Below are 20,779 nucleotides of genomic sequence, written 5' to 3' on the forward strand. Positions count from 1 at the left end.
TAAAAATTTGAACACTCCAAGCTGCAGAACTTATTTTCTAACATCAGAAATTATCTTAAAAGAAAGTGTATTCAAAACAGAACGCCAAAGAGATGCATAGCAGTGAAAATTTCAGATTTCCTAAATTTTAAGTAAATGTTAAAATATTTCAGGCATATTTATGGTATCCTTTTAATCCCTGACAAAATTTCTGAAGTGGAATCTAGTTTTCATAACGACCAGCACCAAACAGTAATGATTAACTGTTCATTCACTCCTCTTGAGTATCTATTATAGATTCTCAATTAGCAACAGATTTCATGCTAAGCAATGTGATTTCACTGAATAATACCAAGTTCCTAGGTTTAAAATTACTTTAAAAAATAGTTCAGGTGTAAAAGTAGACATTTTAAAAAATGCATTAACAAATATCTCAGCTATAATTCAGTGCTTTGAATGTTCAGTGTTACTATATGGGGTTTGAAGACAGATAACACTGCAGGGGAGATTACCGAAGAGCCTTTTGACTGTAATGTATTTTAATGTATGGGACCAAGGAGAGAGGAAGGATAACATATAGCTCTATACCACCATTCCCAGGATGCGAATAATGGTATATTGCTCTTCTTCCCATAGCCTACGTGTAGAACATGGTAAGAATAATAGACACTACAACCTGTGGAGGGGGCCTCCCTCTGTTTTGTGGAGCACTATGTTTTTTCCTTAGCTTCTCACAAACACAACAGGACATCCCATGTGCAGTCAAAGGCCAGCAGCAGTGATTCTGGTTAACACATATATAATGTTAGGGGTTTGGCCATCTGGTGTTTGGATTTTGTTTGTTTGATTTTACAGGAAACTTCAGAGTTTGACGTCAAGACAGCTATGAAAAAACTCATGGGGTGGCAGAATTGTGACAAAAATAACACAGCCATTTATATAGCTTTCTTTAGTTTTTATGCAGACCACAGTCCCAGTACGGAAAATGCTGTAAATCTTACATTTTTAAGCTTCTTAAAAATCATATTTCAACTATGAAATACTAAATTTCTTATGACATCATATTCTTGAAGAATGCAGCTTTATATAATTTATACTTGTTTAATATATGTGTGTGTGTATGTATGTGTGTGTGTGTGTATATATATATATATATATGTATATATATATATGTTTGAAGAGTGTGTGCACCCCTGTACATTATCAACTAAATAAAAAAAGCAAAGATTACACCTACTGTACTTTCTTTCTAGATTATCTATGATAGAGAGCTTCATCTTGGAAAGAGCAAAAGAAATTGCTAAAAAATAAAATCCCTCCATTAACACACAAAAAAGAGCGAGATAAAAGATTTTGGTTTTTAATAAGGAGGACGTTGCTCTTCAAGCAAGATTCCCACTTAAAAAAAAAAAGAGAGCAATACACATGTGATTCATAAGCAGCTTAAGGGGAAAAAAAAACCCCACAAACTCTATATCAGAGAGGTAGGTAACTCATTTCAATACAAGTTTTGTCCAGGGTTGCAAAAAATAAGAGCCTGTTACTTTTTCTTTTTCTAGAACAGCGATCTCTGAAGTTTTGGTGTATATACTGAGCCATTTCAATTACAGTCAATTTATATAGCATGCAACACACAATAAACTGCAATGTCTAAATCATACAAACCTTTGTGAAGTCCATGTTAAGTCCTGGAACACTAGAAAGTCCACCATCCCACAGAGATGCCTGAGCTGGGATGACTCCAAAGGTAGGTAAACAACAGAACTCTTCACTGCCTTCGAAAACAAATTTTAGATGGTCTGGATCCTTGGTCGACATTCCCACACCAAGAGCGTACAAAATCGGTTGCAAGTGAGTATACTTATACACCACTGTGGGCAACTTTTGGCCAACACATTTGCTCTGTGGATTAAAAATATATAGTATAATTCAAAGTTAAATGCTATGTAGTATTTGATTTCAATTTACTTTCTGCAGGAACAATCATCATATAGCTGCAACATAATATATTAACAGTCTTGCTATGATTACTTATATGTAGGACTGTCAAGTGATCCAAAAAGTTAATAATTCAATTCAAACAATTATTTGTGCGATTGGCTGAACAAGGAGGAGGACTAGTGGACTTGTAGGCACTGAAGTTTTACATTGTTTTGTTTTTGAGTGCAGTTATATAACAAGAAAATCCCTAGATTTGTAAATTGCACTTTCATGATAAAGAGATTGCACTACTTGTATGAGGTGAACTGAAAAATACTATTTCTTTTATCATTTTTACAGTGCAAATATCTATGATAAAAAATATATACTTTGATTCCAATTGCAAACAGAAAACTATATGAAAACATCCAAAATATTTAATAAATTTTAAATATTGTTTAACAATGTGATTACTTGCAATTAATCTTTTTTAATCGTGATTAATTCTTTTAGTTAATCATGTGAGTTAATTGCGATTTATCAACAGTCCTATTTACATGCCATGTCACAGGGAAGATATTTCTGAAACTGAAGTGGTATGGTTTTTTTCCCTTTAAATATACTCCATAACAATAAATATATTGTAAGGATGCCCTGTCTATATCATCGTAGAATACAGCAATGAAGAACCGCATCCTGCAAATTACACTATACAGTATTTCAAAGAAAAACCACATTACAGTGGACAGCTCAATACACAATCATGATTAGCACCATAATAGACAGCTCATCCCACCTAGAACTTGTGGGTGGGGAAATCAGCCACGTGAAAGATAAGCACTTCACAAAGAGCCTTGTCTGTCAGGTAAAAAAAAACAGAGATGTGGTGTCTTCACCATCATTCTGAACAATATCCTATTTAGGGTATCTGAATGCTCCAAAGTGCAAGATGTGGTAAGTATTATAGTTTATATAGTTTATATATATATATATATAAACGTCAGAAGTTCTACCGCTAATTAGAGAAAATAAGAGGAGAATAAGGCGCAAGTTTATTATTTCTGCTCTAGTTCACACCTAAAAAAGCAACCTTTAGAGAAAGCAAGCCCAAGCTTCTGATCACACACCGTTAGCAAGCTTGTCCTTGCTTTGGGTCTTTTGATAGCTACAAGATGAGTACCTTGCAGAAGCATTTTTACTTACTGGGTCAAAGCCTGAAGAAGTGGATCTAGTATAGCTTGTGGGATTCATGGAAACTCCTTCAGATTCTATTTGACTTAGCACATCATTCAGTATGCTTACCGACTCTGGAACAAATAAAAGGGAACAAATGATTTAAAAATAGCCAAAGAACCCTGCAAAAATCTGCAAAAGTAGATCCTTCTTTCAATGACATATGGGAAAAATAAAAAATGGGGGCAGGGGTGATTCAATACAGACAGATTTCTCTAAACAGATTTTAGTTCTGTACCTTACTGATGCCTACAAACCATGTGTGGCAATTACATCCTACAGGTGTTCTACTGGCTCTGCACTCAGTAATGAGTTGTGATTTATATGATGAAGGAAACAATATTTATTTCAAGCACGTGTCTGGAACAAATAACTGGTGCTATACAACGTTATCTTGGTCAGGCAACCAAGTCCATAACTGAATATTAAATTCAACTTCCCCATCACTAACATGTTAAGAGAAGACATCTTGCACCCCCTTTACTAATTCTGTCAAAAGACAGGATTTGATAACTAGTGCACATTTTCTCCTCTGCAGATTTATTTCTTTTGGGTATTCTAAAATCATGTTTTCTATCAATCATCCTCCTGTGCAAGCTGAGGTAAACAGCAAGAGCAAGTTGAAGCTAGAGCAACGTCATGATTTCAAGAGGCAGATTACTGCACAACAAAGTGGGTCAGCACAAAGTATATGTTGTATATGTTCAGTATGCTGAAAGCATGACTATCTCTCTGCCTCTCTCACCTGACCCAGCAAGGGTTGCTCAATGCCAGGACCCACGCCTGGGTGAGATTCAGGCATTGATGAGCGTTTGCTGGCAGAAACTCAATCTGGATAAAATCACTAATCCCAAAACCAAACCGTTAAAAACAGGTCTCCAAAAGATTATGAGATTGGCTTAAAAAGAGATTTTTAAAAATCACTATTTTCCTCCTTCCTGTTGATTTTTTCACTCTTAGAGGAAGCTATTGTCCTTCTATTTGTGCATGATCCCCACAGGTACAAAATTTAACCTTAGAGAGTAGCTTAGCCTCAACCCCCTTGGAAACAATGCGACGTGATGGCCATATTTGCTGGAGGCAGACTGTTGCTTCAGATCCAATGGGAAATGGTGGCTAGTTTGAGTAAAGGCAACCCTAAAGTTATTAAAACGTTTGTTTGTGCCTCTCTTAGGAAGGGTGTCTCTCTCTCAAATGTTACTAGAATCTTTAAATCTGGGGGTGGTTTTGTTTCCCCAGCAGCTGCTAGCCAACCACAGAATGTCCCTCCCATTTGCCTCTAGCTAGAAGACCGAATCAGTTTTTCAGATGAGAATCTTGCTACCATGATTCATGCTGATGTTCTCTTAAAATGAGATTCCTGATATGTATTTTATATGGAACTATGCATTAAGCATCTGGAGACTTATGCTGGTACAGAAAGCTGAAGCCCAACTTCTAAATGGTGCATCTTGGCTGGAGTACATGATACCTGTGCTTTGGGAATCATTGCTCATTGGTATCTGGATGAAATTTAAGGTTAGTGATTTGGGGACCCCCCCACCGTAAAGCCCTATTTCAGCAGTGTAACACTAATGGCAAAAAAAGTGAACATCATTCTGGGATGTATCAGCAGGAATGTTGTAAGCAACACACAAGTAGTAATTCTTCCACTCTGCACTGATAAGCCCTCAACTGATTATGCGTCCAGTTCTGGGCGCCACATTTCAGGAAAGATGTGGACAAATTGGAGAAAGTCCAGAGGAAGCAACAAACATGATTAACGGTCTAGAAAACATTACCTATAAGAGAAGATTGAAAAAACTGGGTTTGTTTCATCTAGAGAAGAGAAGAGAAGAGAAGACTGAGGGTGTCCATGATAACAGTTTTCAAGTACATAAAAGGTTCTTATAAGAAGGGTGAAAAATTGTTCTTCGAAACCTCCAGGGATAGGACAAGAAGCAATGGGCCTAAATTGCAGCAAGGTAGGTTTAGGTTGGACATTAGGGAAAAACCTCTTAACTGTCAGGGTAGCTAAACACTGAAACAAATTGCCTAGGGAGGTTGTGGAGGTTTTTACAAACAGGTTAGACAAACCTGTCAGGAATGGTCTAGTTATTACTTAGTCCTGCCTTGAGTGCAAGGATCTGGATTAGATGACCTATTGTGGTACCTTCCAGTCCTACACTTCTACGATTCTAAATGGCCTGGGATCAGCCTGTTTGAGATACTTGTGTCTTTCCATGCATTACTACCACAGTTGTGGTCAGCAGCAGCATTTGACCTGGATCCACTTTGAAAGGGCAATTGGTAGAGCATTCTCAATGAGGGGCCCTCAGCTTTGGAACTACATCCTTTATTGGGTACTCTCCAATCAGATTTGTTCATCTTCAGAGCACATTTATGTATTCAAGCTTTTGGGGGTGAGGAGAGGGAAAGAGGGTTGACGGAGGTTGACTTTTGTAGGGGGTTGCTGGGTTTGTAATTTGATTAACTGTTCTTTAAATTCACAGTGAAGACATCTAGAGTGTGAGATATGCCTGTTAGTCTGGCACTGAACTTCTTGAGATATTTATTGCACAGTACCAAGTGTAAGTTAATATATATATTTTTTTAGTATGTTTTTCATGACTGTTTAAAAACAAGATCGCTTTTAAAAGCTGCTCTTCAGATGTCTGAAAGGCTTTAAGTAAGCCATTAAAATATTATCACTGCAATCAGGTGTGAGAACGGAGGGTGCTTTTGCTTTGTTTTTAAAAGAACACTATATTAAATAAAGGATCAATTTCAAAGTTATGAGCAGTTTGCTCACTAAACTAATACAGTGAAGAACCCCACAACTGGCCAATATTCTTCCTATTTTCTGAAAGTACAGCTACAGCAGTGTGCAACTGCTGTGTCTCAACACATTAATTCACTTTAATCTCCACTGACCTGCTGCTGCCTGGCATAGGAAACAGCAGTCCCACCTACAGCATTAGATTTACAATGATATTTTAGCCATTGACTAGACATGACTCATTCCTGTTATGCAAGGTTACATTTTCAATGCATCCAACCAAGACTCTGAGGAAATTAGATTATATGAAATGTTTGATATTTTATATTTAAGTGTCTTGTGAATGTTATCATCATGTGAATTAACAGATTGTCAAATTGAAAAAGACATTACTACATCAATAACATTAAAATTAACATATATTTCAAAGTAAACTACTTTGTATTATACAATAATTAATTCTTACTTCAGAAGAATAACTGTTTGTTTCTAGCTGTATTCTTAGCATATGGCTGGCACCCCATAAATTAATTTTGTATGTGTATACACACACACAAACATATATAAGGTTTACAGCATATTATTTAGGTTGCAAAGTCAAGCTCTTGAAAGTTAGGAGATGCTAGATTTATAGTTGCTCATGCAACCTTATGTCTGCCTCGCCTAACTCTCTCTCCACCCCCATCCAGAAACTTGGGAGCTCCTGCACCATCTGGTGTCTTCAGATAATAGAGACAGGCCACTAGGGTCATGTGCTAGGCCACAGGATAATCATCCCAGTTTTGCCACATATACACAAAGCTGAGAGTTAACTAACATGCTTAATTAAAAAAAAAAGTGATATTTGTATTTAGTTAAAGGTGTTTTTTAAAAGCGGTTAGCTGTGCTGTGGACACACCTTTGCAGACCAATTGTGTAATCTTACTGCCTTTCCTCTCATAATCTCATCCCAGAGTGTGATTACCCACTTTGTTGTACCATGCATGGAAGCAGACAATAAGCTCTTTGAGGCTCAGACATGTGCCAGTTAGCTATTTGTGAGGTCACTACCTTACTTTTGGGTGCTGTAAAAAACTTAAGTTTAAAAAAAAAAATGATCGCCATGTAATGACCTTTAGAAGGAAAATATTTCTGCCCATGCAGTAGCTCAAAGACATAAATTAATACGGAATTAGAGTGTGTTGCCTGAATGGCAACAAAATTTTTCATGTTGAAATTATGTCATCATCCTTTTGTTCCTCATAAATTGAGTGTGGGAGGAGATTTTAATGCAACAGAACAGAACACTCAGCTTCACTGAGGTTACATGGGATGTAAGTTAGCGCATATGATCTGTTTCAAACTTAGTGCTTTTGTCTTTTCTTTTTTAACAAGGGGAAATACTGTTCAGTGTATAAATAACCAGTAAACAGGATATCTGAAATCTAAACTGGTAGGAGGAGAACTCATGGTCCTTGCCCCATACACCAAGGAAGACCAGGCAGCCCCAAACCCAGAACCATGCAGCGTAGACCCCCTACCCTCTCCAGAAGCATAAGGGCCCATGCAGCACCCTCGTACCCTCTAGCATGTAGGGTTGGGAAAAGAAATCTTCAGGGTGAAACCAGAGAAACACAAGCCGATAGGATCAAGCAAACAAAGGCAGCATTTGTAGCAGAGGCCATTGGACGCCAGACATCACTAGTATCAGACGGCTTTCTGCAGTTTTTGCTGATCACGTACTTTCCTGTCTGCTCATCAGCTGCCAGTTCCAGTTACAACCCACCCTCTCCCTCCCAGTCTCTACATCAGGAATCAACTTTTGGCACGCAGCCTGCCAGGATAAACACCCAGGCTGGCCAGGCTCGTTTGTTTACCTGACGCATTTCTACAGAGCCTAGCACAACTGATCCCTTTGGTCCTTTAAGTAGTAGTGCAACACAAACAAACAACAAAAAGCATGTAGAGGAAAAAGAATAAGTAAGATAGACAAAAGTGATTGGCCACTCCCTGATAATGGTCTGGCTGTTTAAAAACATTACCAACAATTAAAAAAGACAAAAACAGCAAAACCTAGATAACCACATCCAGAAACAACTAGACTGCTCTTTTCCTTCGGTAACTTGACTTAAGCATCAAGTATTCTGAGTCAAATTAAAACTGGAAAAAAACCTTTCTAAATACATTACAGAATGGTGGAAGGCAAATTGGGAAATTTTTACTTAGAATGATTTTAGAAAACCCAGTCAGATTTGCTTTGCCTTATGAGATTATCTCTAGTATGTGAAGCTCATCTGAGATAACACTCCCTGCAGTTATTCACAGAATTCAGTGCATATGCACTAGGACATTGATCCAGCAAACCACTTGAAACGTGCTTAAACTTTAGCATATGTTTAAGTATTTTGCTAGATTAGGGTCTAAATGAGTTACTATCCAAGTAATAGGTACTGAATATTTAATTTTATATTAAAAATTAATGAGTTCCACTAAGAGTTTATATTTGTAAAATAATGTTGTTCTATGAGGTCTACAAAAAACACTTTTGTGTGTAATAGCTATACAGAAATCACAGCTAACTCATGGCAAAATTGTAGGTCCAGTCCTAAAGATTATTACAAATGTAAGGAAAGTTACCTTTCAAATGACATGTTGCACAAACTTCAACCCCTTATAATCTAGAAGGAATTAAAGTCAGACCACTCATTCAGAATTCCCCAATTATTTTTGTGCTGAGTCAAGCATCACATCTCTGATTATGGGATATTCTTGCAAATTAAAAGTAAATGTTTTAGCTAATTGGTATTTTTTGTAATTGCATATAATTTTCAGTACATAATTGCTTTTTCACAGCATCCAATTACTTAAATTTATACTGGTAATAGTTTTTAATGAAATCTTTTGGGAGCACTTGAACTTGCAGATATACAAGGCACTTTTTTAATGCAAATATTCTAATTAGTTTTGCTTATTTAACAGTTGAATGCCTTTAGGCACTAAAAAGGGGACTTTCATACTAGGAAAAAAACTTTCTGGGAAAATACTGGGGAAAAAACTTTCTAATGTACTATACTGAAAAATTAAATTTATTGATTATCAAATTTCTTCAGAGTTTTCTTTAACTCTTTTGCTAATTCTCACAGATATGAGAGGTTAAACAAGGGCTTGTTCTCTCATTCAAAGACCAGCTACATCTCTATCTTGATGCTACTGAATTTTTTACATAAAACAGTCCTTTTCATAACACCACACTAAAGCAGAAGATGGCACTGGGGTGTGAGAGAAAAATTTTACTGAGATCTTCAACTTCAGCAAATGCAATATAGTTAAATACCAATAGGGTACATTATACTGCTTTTTGTATCCATTTCTCTTATTTTGTATTTGTCCTAGTGAAATACCCTGAAAAATATATTGTATGCATTATGATCTTCAATTCTCCTGCAAATCAGCATACAACTTTTTTGGAACACCAATGAATAAATGGCTTTCTGCTCATCCAGGAATTTCTAGGTTTAATAAATTTACTTGTGTTAAACAATAGTACTTTGGGTGAATACTTTTTCCATCAATATAAAATATAAAATATTAAATTCTGTCTGGTTTAGACTGTAAGCTACTTGTGGGGGGAGAAGTTGTGATTTTTCTGTGTTTTGTATAGTGCTGAGCAAATGTATGGTACATAAGAACACAAGAATGGCCATACTGGGTCAGACCAAAGGTCCATCTAGCCCAGTATCCTATCTACTGACAGTGGCCAAAGCCAGATGCCCCAGAGGGAGTGAACCTAGCAGGTAATGATCAAGTGACCTCTCTCCTGCCGTCCATCACCACCCTCTGACAAAATAGAGGCTAGAGACACCATTCCTTACCCATTCTGGCAAATAGCCATTAATTTATTCAGTTCTCTTTTAAACACTGTTCTAGTCCTAGCCTTTACAACCTCCTCAGGCACGGAGTTCCACAAGCTGACTGTGCGCTGTGTGAAGAAAAACTTCCTTTTATTTGTTTTAAACGTGCTACCCATTAATTTCAATTGGTGGTCCCTAGTTCTTGTATTACGGGAACAAGACGAGTACTAAATAAATAGCTGTATCAATCTGAAGGGAAGTTATAAAAACCAGTGTGGCAGCAGAAGTTATAAAATCAATGTATAAGCATGTTAATATATAGGCATTACCAGCTCAAGGAGGGAGATTTGACAGGGCTGGGACTGAACAAAAAAAACAAACGATCTCACGTGGCTCTCAATAGCTCCTGCCTGCTTTGTATTTCTGAAGAAGGTAAGAGAAGTGATCCCAAGAAGGAAATGACATGAGATCAGCTGGGGAAAAATGTTACGTAGAGTAGTGTGGTGTCCGAGATAAGCTGTGACAAGGCCAGAGAGTAAGTCGCTGCAGTAGCTGAGGCAAGACATGACCAAGGCATAGATGTGGGCTTCTACGGTAGGAGTTATGAGAAAGACAAAGATTCTTGAGATAGCATAGGGCAAAAGAACAAAATGATTTGGTGAGAGCTTGTATATTGGACAGAACAAGAGCAGTCAACAGCGACTGACTCTGCTGAAAGTAGTTCCAGGAAGAGAGCACAGAAAAAGTTCTTGGACAAGGACAGGCGAAGGTCATTAGCCATTAGTAAGAAATATTTCACTGGAGTGGTTGGGGAGAAGCTAGGGATCCAAAAGAGTTTTTGTCACAGGGTGACACAGGTCATTTAAGAGGAAAGAGGCCAGTGACTAGTCAGCTGACTCCTGACTGGGGCTTAAAGTCGTGACTTGGGCCACCTCTCTAAAGGGGAGAGAGAACTGGGACTCAGAGATGCCTTTGATCACAGATGAAGTCAGTCAGAAAAGGGGCAGAGGAGAGCTGCCTGAGACGCAGAGGAAAGAGCATCAGAAAAAAGAGCTGACAGGCGTTGCTGGGAGAGAGCTGAGTTTGGAAAGAGCATCAATTGTGAGCTGCTAGTGAAGAGCTTGAAGGAAAGTTTGGAAAGGAGCTGAGTTTGGAAAAGCAGAAGATCCAGTCTGACACTGGGAAACCAAGCCCACAAGCAAAAAGTTTGCTGTAGGAGGGTGCATCACCCAAACAGAGACAGGACTGACAGCGAGTGAGGCCTTGAGGAGTAGAACACAACAGCCACGGGAGTCCTTGGGGCAAAGACCTGAGTGAAGGATTATAGAAAGTGAAGTCATCCTCAGGTAGGGAGGTCTGGAGAGTGGTCCCTAGATCAGGGGCCAAAGGAACTTAGAACAAAGCACTGCTAATGACTCTTGAGCCAATGACTTGCTCATCTCTCTCTGGAGGGGGAAATGGGAAAAGCCTGCTATGCACATTTGTTTATTGTGGAAAATGGTTTTCCTAACAGGTTTTGGGGGAAGTACTGTACTGATGTATATGAATGTGTTGTGCCCAGAGATAACTTTATATCAGACACTAAGAAACTATTTTCCTTTAATAGACAGAAGAAGGGAAATGCACCTGTCGTGCCACAGACTGCCACAGGGCCACGCTATAATAGTGTTATTTTATTTCAATTAGATGTTCATAAGACCATTATGAAGCACTCAACCCTGCCCAAGGTGCTTTAACAAAATTCACACTGTCAGAACAACATTCAATACTAAAAGAAGAAAAAAACAAAGCAACAGATATACATATCACACTTAGGAAACTTAGAAGTAATGGAAAGAAGGAACATGATTGTTGGATAGGCAGATTGGGGGCGGCGGGCAAAGGAAATTTCATTTTGGAAAAGATATATAATAGTAATCTGTAGGATGAGAGAAAAAGCCATTCAAGAGAGAGACAGAAGGAAGGATGAGAGTATGGGGGAAGAGAAAAGTCAGAAGATGGAAGGGGGGGGTAGAACAGAATGAGGGATTGATTAGAGGCAGGCAGCAGGAAAGATACCAGAGTCACACTGGAGTGAAACAGCAGAGGCAATAAGTAGAATGAAGGTTAGGCAGAGGGACGAGAGCTCTTGCTGCATAGTGCCAATTCTGTACCTGAAGAAATTAGTACACTCTTTGCCAGAAAGGGAGGAGGAGGAGGAGGGACAGGGAGCAATAATGGAGAAGGATAATGTAGTCAACATAGAGAAGAGCTTTGTAAAGACCAAGGTTGAGACAGAGACTAACATGGTACATAAGGTCTGGAGCTGCTGGTCAAATCAGGAAGCAAGGGAGATGAAGCAAGAGGCTGTGGAGTCAGGCTGATCATCAAATGGAAGCTAAAATTGTTACAGATATAGCAATCTCCTGCAATATATTTAGGATATATTACTGTATCATTGTAGGTTAGGGATTGTATGTAATTTCATGGTGGAAGATGACCACAGTTCCTTCAGTAAGAACAATGGGGAGTTATTAGGCATATTCACTCAGCTTGCAATACCTCTAGAGAACCACCACCACCAGTAGAGGCTCACATATGCTAGTTTCAACGGGATTCTAGAGAGACCATCAGACAAAGAAAGGACTATGTTTAAACTGATTCATGCCTTTCTTTCTGATCCAGCAAACGGCCAGGACCAGTTGTCCAATGGGGGCCCAATCCTTCTTGGGATTTTGGAAGGACTTTGGCCTACGGAAGCCCCATAAAGACCGATGGGTGACCTCTGATAAGCTGTTAGCACACAGAGAAACTTTTATTGTTTTTAATACGTTTTCTCTGTAATGTTTTCATCTGAAGAATAAATGTGCTTGCTTATAAAGGGCTGCTTGGTAAGTTATAACTGCCAGCAATGACGTTCATAGCCTCTGAAGAGAAAGCAAAGTGCAGACGCTGGCCTGTTTAGGCAGTCTGGCTTTCTGGAAATAAAGTGCAGTGAAGGGAACTGCGCAGCCTAGAAAAGCCCATTAGGAGAGAAGAGAGATGCAGGTCTCTGTCCAAGAGAAGAGTTGGGAGCCTAGAGTGGATGCCCTTGGTGAATCATGAAGCGGGAATACCGGTGTAGTTGCAGAATTTTAACAGAAGTGATTAAGGATAAGGAGGCTGGGGAAATTGCAGCCCCAGTGTCATGCCAGAGGGTCCCTAACCCAAAAACTTTTCCTTACTTAAACTTTCAACAGTCACCCAAGATTCCAGTAGTGAAGGAAATACATTCCTTATTAACACATTGCTCCTACATGCACTGGTGTACAACCAAATATAAAATTATCTTCAATCTGATTGTAAAACACAGAACTCATAGCAAAATTGAGCACCTTAGCTAGGAAACCCCTGAGGAAGAGGACAAACATTCAAAGGCACAGCAATAGCGTTAAAAAGGCCTGACTCTATTAGAAGTGTGTAATGATTTATGGGACACAGCTGAAGGGGAAGTTCACCTGATTCAGCAGACTTTTTTTTCCCCCCTTCTAAAAAGCATAAAATAAAAACCTGATGTTTTTATAAAACTCCCTCTTACAGCTTTCATTTCCCCAGACTGTTGTATTATACCAAACACCTCCTTTACCTTGGATAGTCCGGGGCTTGCTGGCATTATCAAAGTCACAGATCTTCTCCCATTTATCTTGCACAGCCTCTGGTGTCATCGGATGATTCTTCTCCCTGACAATGGAACCCAGGGATCGCTCCCAGCGCACTAATTAAACAGCGAAAATGGAAGACATTGATCACAGAGTTCAAGGTAGTGGTCAACAAGACAAACTGCAGAATCCTTCAATTTCTCAGTGTGCTTTCTGAGAGATAATTAAAACTCATTCCAACCCTCCCAAAGGAGAGAGAAAACTAGGTCAGAACCTCTCTGATCTAACTCACAAGTGCCAGGTAGTTGAATTTAAAACGGTCTTTGCCAATAGTTAACACTTAAAGAATCACACCATGACATTTTAAATTCGAATAAAACATGACAGAAATATTTGTAAACGTGATTTCAGTTTTTGAACATTCCTTTTCACTAGGCAAGGAACACCTGTACCATAAACCAATTTAAAGAGTCTATTCAAGTTCTGCTTTCATGGGATTTTGACTACTGCTACTCTCTGAGGCTGTCAAAGGGCTTGGGAAGCTGTAGGTGAATCACGAGGGGACAACACTGTTGATGGAGAATGCCAGTGACAGAGAGGGCTAGAGATCAGTGTCTCAAAGCAAGTGATCTTTAGCACCCTGACTCAAGGAGATACTTTCTGGCACAGACAATCTTACCAATAATCATCATGTTTCCAATCTTCCTTTCTAAAGAAAACTCTGAAAAAGGTTAAAATGAAGCCAGTGCTGGCAGAAGCGGCGCCAGAGTTTCTGGCACCCTAGGCAGAATCTGGGGGGCAGCATTTTGTGCGCTCCCCACGGGGCGCACGGGAGCTTCTGGTTCCGCTCCCATCGCACCGCCGAAGAAGGACCCTCCGCCGAAATGCTGCAGGTGACAGTGGCAGTCATTGAGCGGCTCAATTGCCTGCCACTGTTTTCTGCGGCACATCAGGAGAAGGTCCTTTCTTCGGCAGCGCGACAGGAGCAGAACCAGAAGCTCCCGCGCGCCCCGTGGGGAGCGCACAAAATGCCGCTCCCCAAATTCTGGCACCCTAGGCAACTGCCTAGGGTCGCCTAATGGAAGAGCCAGCCCTGAGCATTGGGATGCCTCAAATTTCCTTGACTACTATGAATCCATCTCAGCTTGGAAATGGCAAGGAAGCTGATCTCATTAATTGACTATCTTTTCTTGGTGATGGACAATGATCAAGTTTCCATGCTGATATTCTGAGATCTATCAGCTGCCACTGCTACCATTTACCACGATTTGTTACTGAAAAGTTTACAGATGCTAAAGGAATAGATGGAGCGACTATTGCAAGACTCCATTCTTTTCTCTTTGACAGGAACCAAAGCATACTTCTGGATGAACAGTTAACTGCCTCAAGAACTCTCTTGTGAAGGGGCGGGGCCTCAGACAGAAGGGGTGGGACCAGGGGTGGAAGTAAGTTACATTTCTTACCCTTACAGTCCAAACACAAGCAACCCACCTCTCGTACCTACTTCATGGATCCCTCCCATTGCATGACTTATATATAAAAAATAAAAGCTACTATTACTACCAGTACTGTCTGTAATAAAACTTTATTATTGGAATAAGCCTGAAAAACTGAAAACTCACTATCACATTTTTCTCCTTCTCCTCCTCCTCCTCCAGCCAGGCTGCCCGACAGATCTTGCCTCATCCAGGAGACAGAAAAGAACTGCCCGGCTTTCGGCACTGCCCCCACAACAACTGTGAGTGAAATTAACAAGGATGCCAGAAATAGGCCCGAATCTCACAGAGTGAACAGCTAAGTTTAAACTGTTCCTATGCAGGCAGCAGGTTACCTGGGGAGGCTTCTCCCTCAGCCAGTCCCCCTGCTCCCTGCTACAAGCTAGAGGAGCGCCGCTGCAGCCCCTGCTGAGTGGAGGGGGTGGGAGAGAAACCGATGTGACAGTGAGTTTTACCCTTCTACTGGCTTTTATTAGCTCTGGATTTAAGCTGTGCAGTCAAATGCCTATTGTATTCTGCCCCTGCCTTGGTCTCACACACACACCCTCCCTCATTCCCAGCAACAACCCTGAGTGAAATTAACAAGGATGCCTGAAACAGCCCCAAATTCCACAGTTCAGACAGCAGAGCGAACTGCTAAATTTAAACTGTTCTTATGCAGGCAGCAGGCTACCTGGGGAGGCTTCTCCCTCAGCCAGTCCCCTGCTTCCTGCTACAAGCTAGAGGGAAGCCGCTGCAGCCCCTGCTGAATGGGAGGGTCGGGGCTAGGCTCCGGGTGGGCAGCCTGGCTGGAGAAGGAGGGAGAGAAACAAAAAACAAATGTGACAGTGAGTTTTCCCTTTCCAAGCTTTTACTAGCTTTCAGTTTGAACTTTTTGTTATGCAGCCAAAAGAGATGAAAGTAAGCCAGTACTGAATGCTGCACTATTTGCCAGTACACTACTGCTCCTTTTTTTTTAAATCGGTACCCCGTACCAGCTTACTTTCATCTCCGTGTGGAGGGCACTTCAAGGTTCTACGCTGTCCCTTATCCTGTACAATGAGTATAACAGGCTGCTAATGAAAAGAAAGTGGCTCAGGGTCCATCTCATTAGAATACTAGTCAGAGCTGTTCAAAAAAAATTCAAAATATTTCAGCTAAAAACAGGGACAAATTTTTCAGGAAAGTTTTCAAAGGAGAATCTCATTTTTCAACCAGCTCTAATGTGGCTGATTCAGCCACATTAGAGAATCTTTGCACATTTTTAAAAAATAATCGTGCATAAGATGAGTAGAGGAAAAGAAAGTTAAGACATGTTTATACACTGAAGTAAAATTGTTCTCTTGCTCATCAGCCACTGCATGTTGAATGGAGGCCCAGATGTTGTCTTTACTTTTATTATACACACCTTTATGTGTATTCACTTAAAGGTGAATACACATAAAAACAGATTAATAGCATGTGCCTCCTACATATATGAAGACTATCCCTTGTGTTCACACATACTCTTTAGCTCTTGTAGCTAACATTACTAAGCCTCTTCAGCTAGTGTAAGTCAATGCAGCTCCAATCAAACCAAGGGAGTGGTGCCAATTTTTACTAGATGAGGATCTGGCACACATGGATTATGGCACTCATTTTGTGTACTAAAATCTGCCTCATCTATTCAAAATATGCAGCCCACTAGAGACGAACAAAATTCTCCCTCTAGAAAAAGCTGTATCAACAGTCATTGTAGAAGAGAGAATGTGCAATTATATTAGATTTTGTTTTTATTAAAAAAAAGAATCTAAATCAACCTACAACAACACAGACTACTTACATTTACCAATCCATCCGGCTCCCACCTACCAAGAGGGAAAACAAATCATTATCTGATTTTATCACAGGAATCAGAGTTTTAGTGTTGGAAACAAGCAAAACTATTCTCTACAGGGCATTTGTGTAAGTGACAACAAAGCAACCTGGCATATAATTAATTATAATGTGTGCTATTTTTCCAAAGAACTTTCTACTAAGCCTAGGTGCACCAGCAGTATCAATAAGACTTCAATAGTTGTTTGGGAAACAGACCGCCCTATATTGGTGAATCCCATCAATGGCCTGTGTACCTAGGATTATAACTCATTTTACTGTAGAATCACTGTTGGACTCTATGGGACTGCTGCTCACATAGAAAGCTCCTCTGTGGCAACATTTTGCCTGACTGGCAGAGTCAACGGGGAGCTAACCAACATGACAAACACCTTCCACAGGAAAGTATTAAAGCACAGGAGCAGACTGGATTCCTACTCATTTTCTCTCATTAGAGACACTGAAAATGAAGTGAGAAAAGAGAGAAAAAGAAAGGAAAATAAAAGGACTGGCTGGGCAAAGATATTTAAAAGATGGCACTTCGAGGGGAAGAGAAGAAAGAGAAGCAGGAAATTTGCACACTTTAAACTACATAAGTCAACATATTCTAAAACTAACACCGCACACACATTCTGTTGGAGGGTTTCAGATCTGTCACACTAGCTTGAGGCCTGCATGTGGCACAGAAACTGCCCTGACCAATGAATTAGCCAACTCTCCTTTATACACCATGCATCGCAAGAGAAGGCACAAGCCCATTTATAAGAAATATTTGCAAGATCTTGATTCCAAAAATGTGGTCAGCCTATGTGTGTGAGATGGGGATTCTAAAACGTGTCTAAGTGATTTTAGAGAATAAATCTCTGACTGTCGATAGAATTTGTGCTTTTAAGTCACTTGCACATTTCTGAAAATGCCATGATATAAAGAAAAAGAATAAGCTACTGATGCCAACAAGCAATCTTTAATAAAAAAAAAAAAAGAGGCTTGAAGAGCATGCCTCAAAGCACCCTGGAATCATAAATCTTTGATCCCATCTGGAAGTTGGTCTGTGTGCACCTGTTTCACATATGAATTGTGTGAACTCCCCCCTTTCTAAAAAAAAAAGGACTGATGCAACTACATCAGCCATGACAATAAAACTAGTTCTTCTCTAGGATTTTGATTTTTGGGAGAGATGCAAACCCACACTTACACGAACCTATCCTACACAAAAAAATATATAATCACATCAACTTTAGGCTGGTGAAGTAGTAAGAGAATAATTATAGATAGAAGTCAATCACAAACATACGAGAGATACAGCTGTGCTGGAAAATAACTGTGCTCTTGTTTCTAAAGGGATAGTATAAAACTTGAACTATATTCCTTTTTACAAATGGAGTTAGAACTAGCTTCAGGTTCTAGAGCTGATGCTCAATTCCTAAAATAAAGCCAGTTAGCTGTGTCTGCACATTGAAAGAACATAAAAGGGATCCTGTTTATAGTCCAGGGGTAGGCAACCTGTGGCACATGTGCCGAAGGCGGCACGCAAACTGATTTTCAGTGGCACTCAGACTGCCAGGGTCCTGGCCTGGGTCTGGGGGCTTGTCATTTTAATTTAATTTTAAATGAAACTTCTTAAAAATATTTTAAAAACCTTATTTACTTTACATATAACAATAGTTCAGTTATATATTATAGACTTATAGAAAAAGACCTTCTAAAAACATTAAAATGTATTACTGGCACGCAAAACCTTAAATTAGAGTGAATAAATGAAGACTCAGCACACCATTTCTGAAAGGTTGCTGACCCCTGGTATAGTCTGTGAATAACTTACTCCCAGAATTTATTTCTGGGCAGAGAAATCAAATGTTCTCTACATTTCAAAGATCTGTTATCAGAATAAGAGAAAATAAAGGGTAGGAATATGGCCTGGTGCACCATAAGGGAGAGAGAGGAGGAGGAGCCGGCCAGCGCTATAAACAGACAGATATATTCTGTAAGCTACCAGCACTGAAACGTACAAACCTTTTGTCCACATAAGATGGAGCAATATAAAGATTCCCCTCACAGTACAGCTACACTAACAAAAATTAATGCCACAAAAGAGTATTTTACTACTAACATTAACATTTAACTACTTCACTGTTGCCCAGCATATCTGGCACATGTAACAAAATAAATTTTTGGTGCTACCCTTTTTACTGGGTACAAAGTTATCACAGCAGAATGCCATCACTTCAAAGAACACTGCAGCTCCAGAAAAGTGACTACAACTGCATTGGGTTACAAAAGAACAAACCTATTGCATGTTAAAATGCAAAAAAGTATCACCTCAAACAGACTGCCATTCTCCTGACACTTCTCATGGCAAAGCCAAAGAACTAAGGGAGCCACATACTCTGGTTTGAAAGCATCCACCATATCTGGAATAAATTGAAAAAAAACCAAACATCAGTATGAATACATCATCATTCAAATACTTTATTCACCAAACCCATCCCCATCATCATTCATTTCTACCCACTTTCTGGAAGGAATGATCAAATTCACTGTAATGTGAATGAGTTGTGCTGCCTATCCTTTCCATTTTTGTCTTTGTAAATCTTACTTTGTTTCACTAGCACTAAAACAGATCTCTAGCTTGTTCATTTCCCTTTTATTTTTATCTGGTATTTATTCAGTTGTGTTACAAGCCACTGTCACTTTCCATATTTTTTCCCAATAAAAACTCGCAATGTACACAGCTCTTGTATATAGGGATTGCTACCCTGCACATCACAAAACGTGTTCTTGATTACAAACTAAATAAATGTAGGCTATTTAAAGCAGTGGTCTCCAACCTTTTTACTCCAAGATCATTTTTTTAATTGAAGGGCAACCCAGGATCTACCCCATTCCTTCCCCGTCCCACCCACCCCATGGATTGCTCTCCCACAACCTCATTCACCTTCACCAGGCTGGGATAGGATATTGGGGTTTGGGAGGGGTGTGGTCTCTGGGTTGGGGCCGAGGGGTCTGCAGTGTGGAAAGGGGCTCTCGGCTGAGCCTGGGGGAGGGTCAGGAGGTGGTGAGGGGTACAAGCTCTAGGAGGGAGTCTGGGTCCAGGAGGGGGTACAGGGTGCTGGCTCTGGGAGGGGGGTCAGGGCTTGAGGTGCAGGAAGGGGTTTGGGGTGCTGGCTCTAGGAGGGGGCTCAGGGATGGGGGTTGGGGTACAGCCTTCCACCGGGCAGCACTTACCTCCGGTGGCTCCCAGTCAGTGGCGCAGCATGGCTGCCACTAAGGCAGGCTCCCTGCCTACCCCAGCCCCATGCTGCTCCTGAAAGGGAACAATGCGCCCCTGTGGCCCAGTAGGGGGCACATGGCTCCACACACTGCAAGCACAGTCCATGCAGCTCCCCTGGGCCATAGCTCCCCGTTCCCGGCCAATGGGAGCTGCGGAGGCAGTGCTTGCAGGCAGGAACAGTGCGCAGAGAGAGACCCCTGCCCCAGCACCCCCAGGGCACGCTTGGCCACTTCCAGGAGCAGCATGGGGCCAGAGCAGGCAGGGAGCCTGCCTTAGCGGCAGCCTCACTACACTACCAGAGATCGTGATCAACTCGGAGATCCTCTAAGATCAACCAGTCGATCACAATTGACCGGTTGGCGATTTAAAGGATTACTAGAACAACACACAACTGAAAAATTGTACAGTTGACAATCAATCATCTCCCTCTCCAATCAGTGTGACATATATGATGAGAAAAATCAACAATAGGTTTCATACATTTTACAAAACACACATCCTTCTGCTTAGTATTCATAGGCCATCATATTAAAAATGCAATACTCTATTCATTTCCCCATTCATTGTGTGTGGAAAGTTAACAAAAGAAAACTTGTCTTGCAATACTTTGGAGACAGCAAATATTTCAGGCAGTCCACTATAAAACGAACAACAGAATATATCTCTGATACATCAAGAGGAATCTAAGATACGAACTATAATTAAGGCTGCGAGTTTGTCATGGAGGTCATGGACTCTGATCTCTGTGACCAGTGCAGCTTGCCTGGGGACTGCCTGAGCAGCACAGGCAGCCCCTGGGCCAGCTGCACCAGCTGTTACTGGGGCAGTCTTGGCCACTGCAC

General features: G+C 40.4%; 1 protein-coding gene across 2 annotated transcripts in view; it reads right to left on the reverse strand.

Annotated features, from left to right (window-relative positions):
* The window catches only part of HSD17B4 (hydroxysteroid 17-beta dehydrogenase 4), a 119,517-nt gene that overhangs the window by 66,138 nt on the left and 32,600 nt on the right, over positions 1-20,779 (reverse strand). For both annotated transcript variants that reach the window (XM_030567854.1, XM_030567855.1), the window contains 5 exons: positions 18,986-19,077; positions 16,635-16,659; positions 13,325-13,453; positions 3,103-3,206; positions 1,645-1,881 (listed from right to left, as the gene is read on the reverse strand). In XM_030567854.1, the coding sequence (XP_030423714.1) occupies positions 1,645-1,881; positions 3,103-3,206; positions 13,325-13,453; positions 16,635-16,659; positions 18,986-19,077 (587 nt within the window). The remainder of the gene's footprint in view (positions 1-1,644; positions 1,882-3,102; positions 3,207-13,324; positions 13,454-16,634; positions 16,660-18,985; positions 19,078-20,779) is intronic.

This window comes from Gopherus evgoodei, chromosome 6 (assembly GCF_007399415.2).
Source record: "Gopherus evgoodei ecotype Sinaloan lineage chromosome 6, rGopEvg1_v1.p, whole genome shotgun sequence".
Lineage (NCBI taxonomy): Eukaryota > Metazoa > Chordata > Testudines > Testudinidae > Gopherus > Gopherus evgoodei.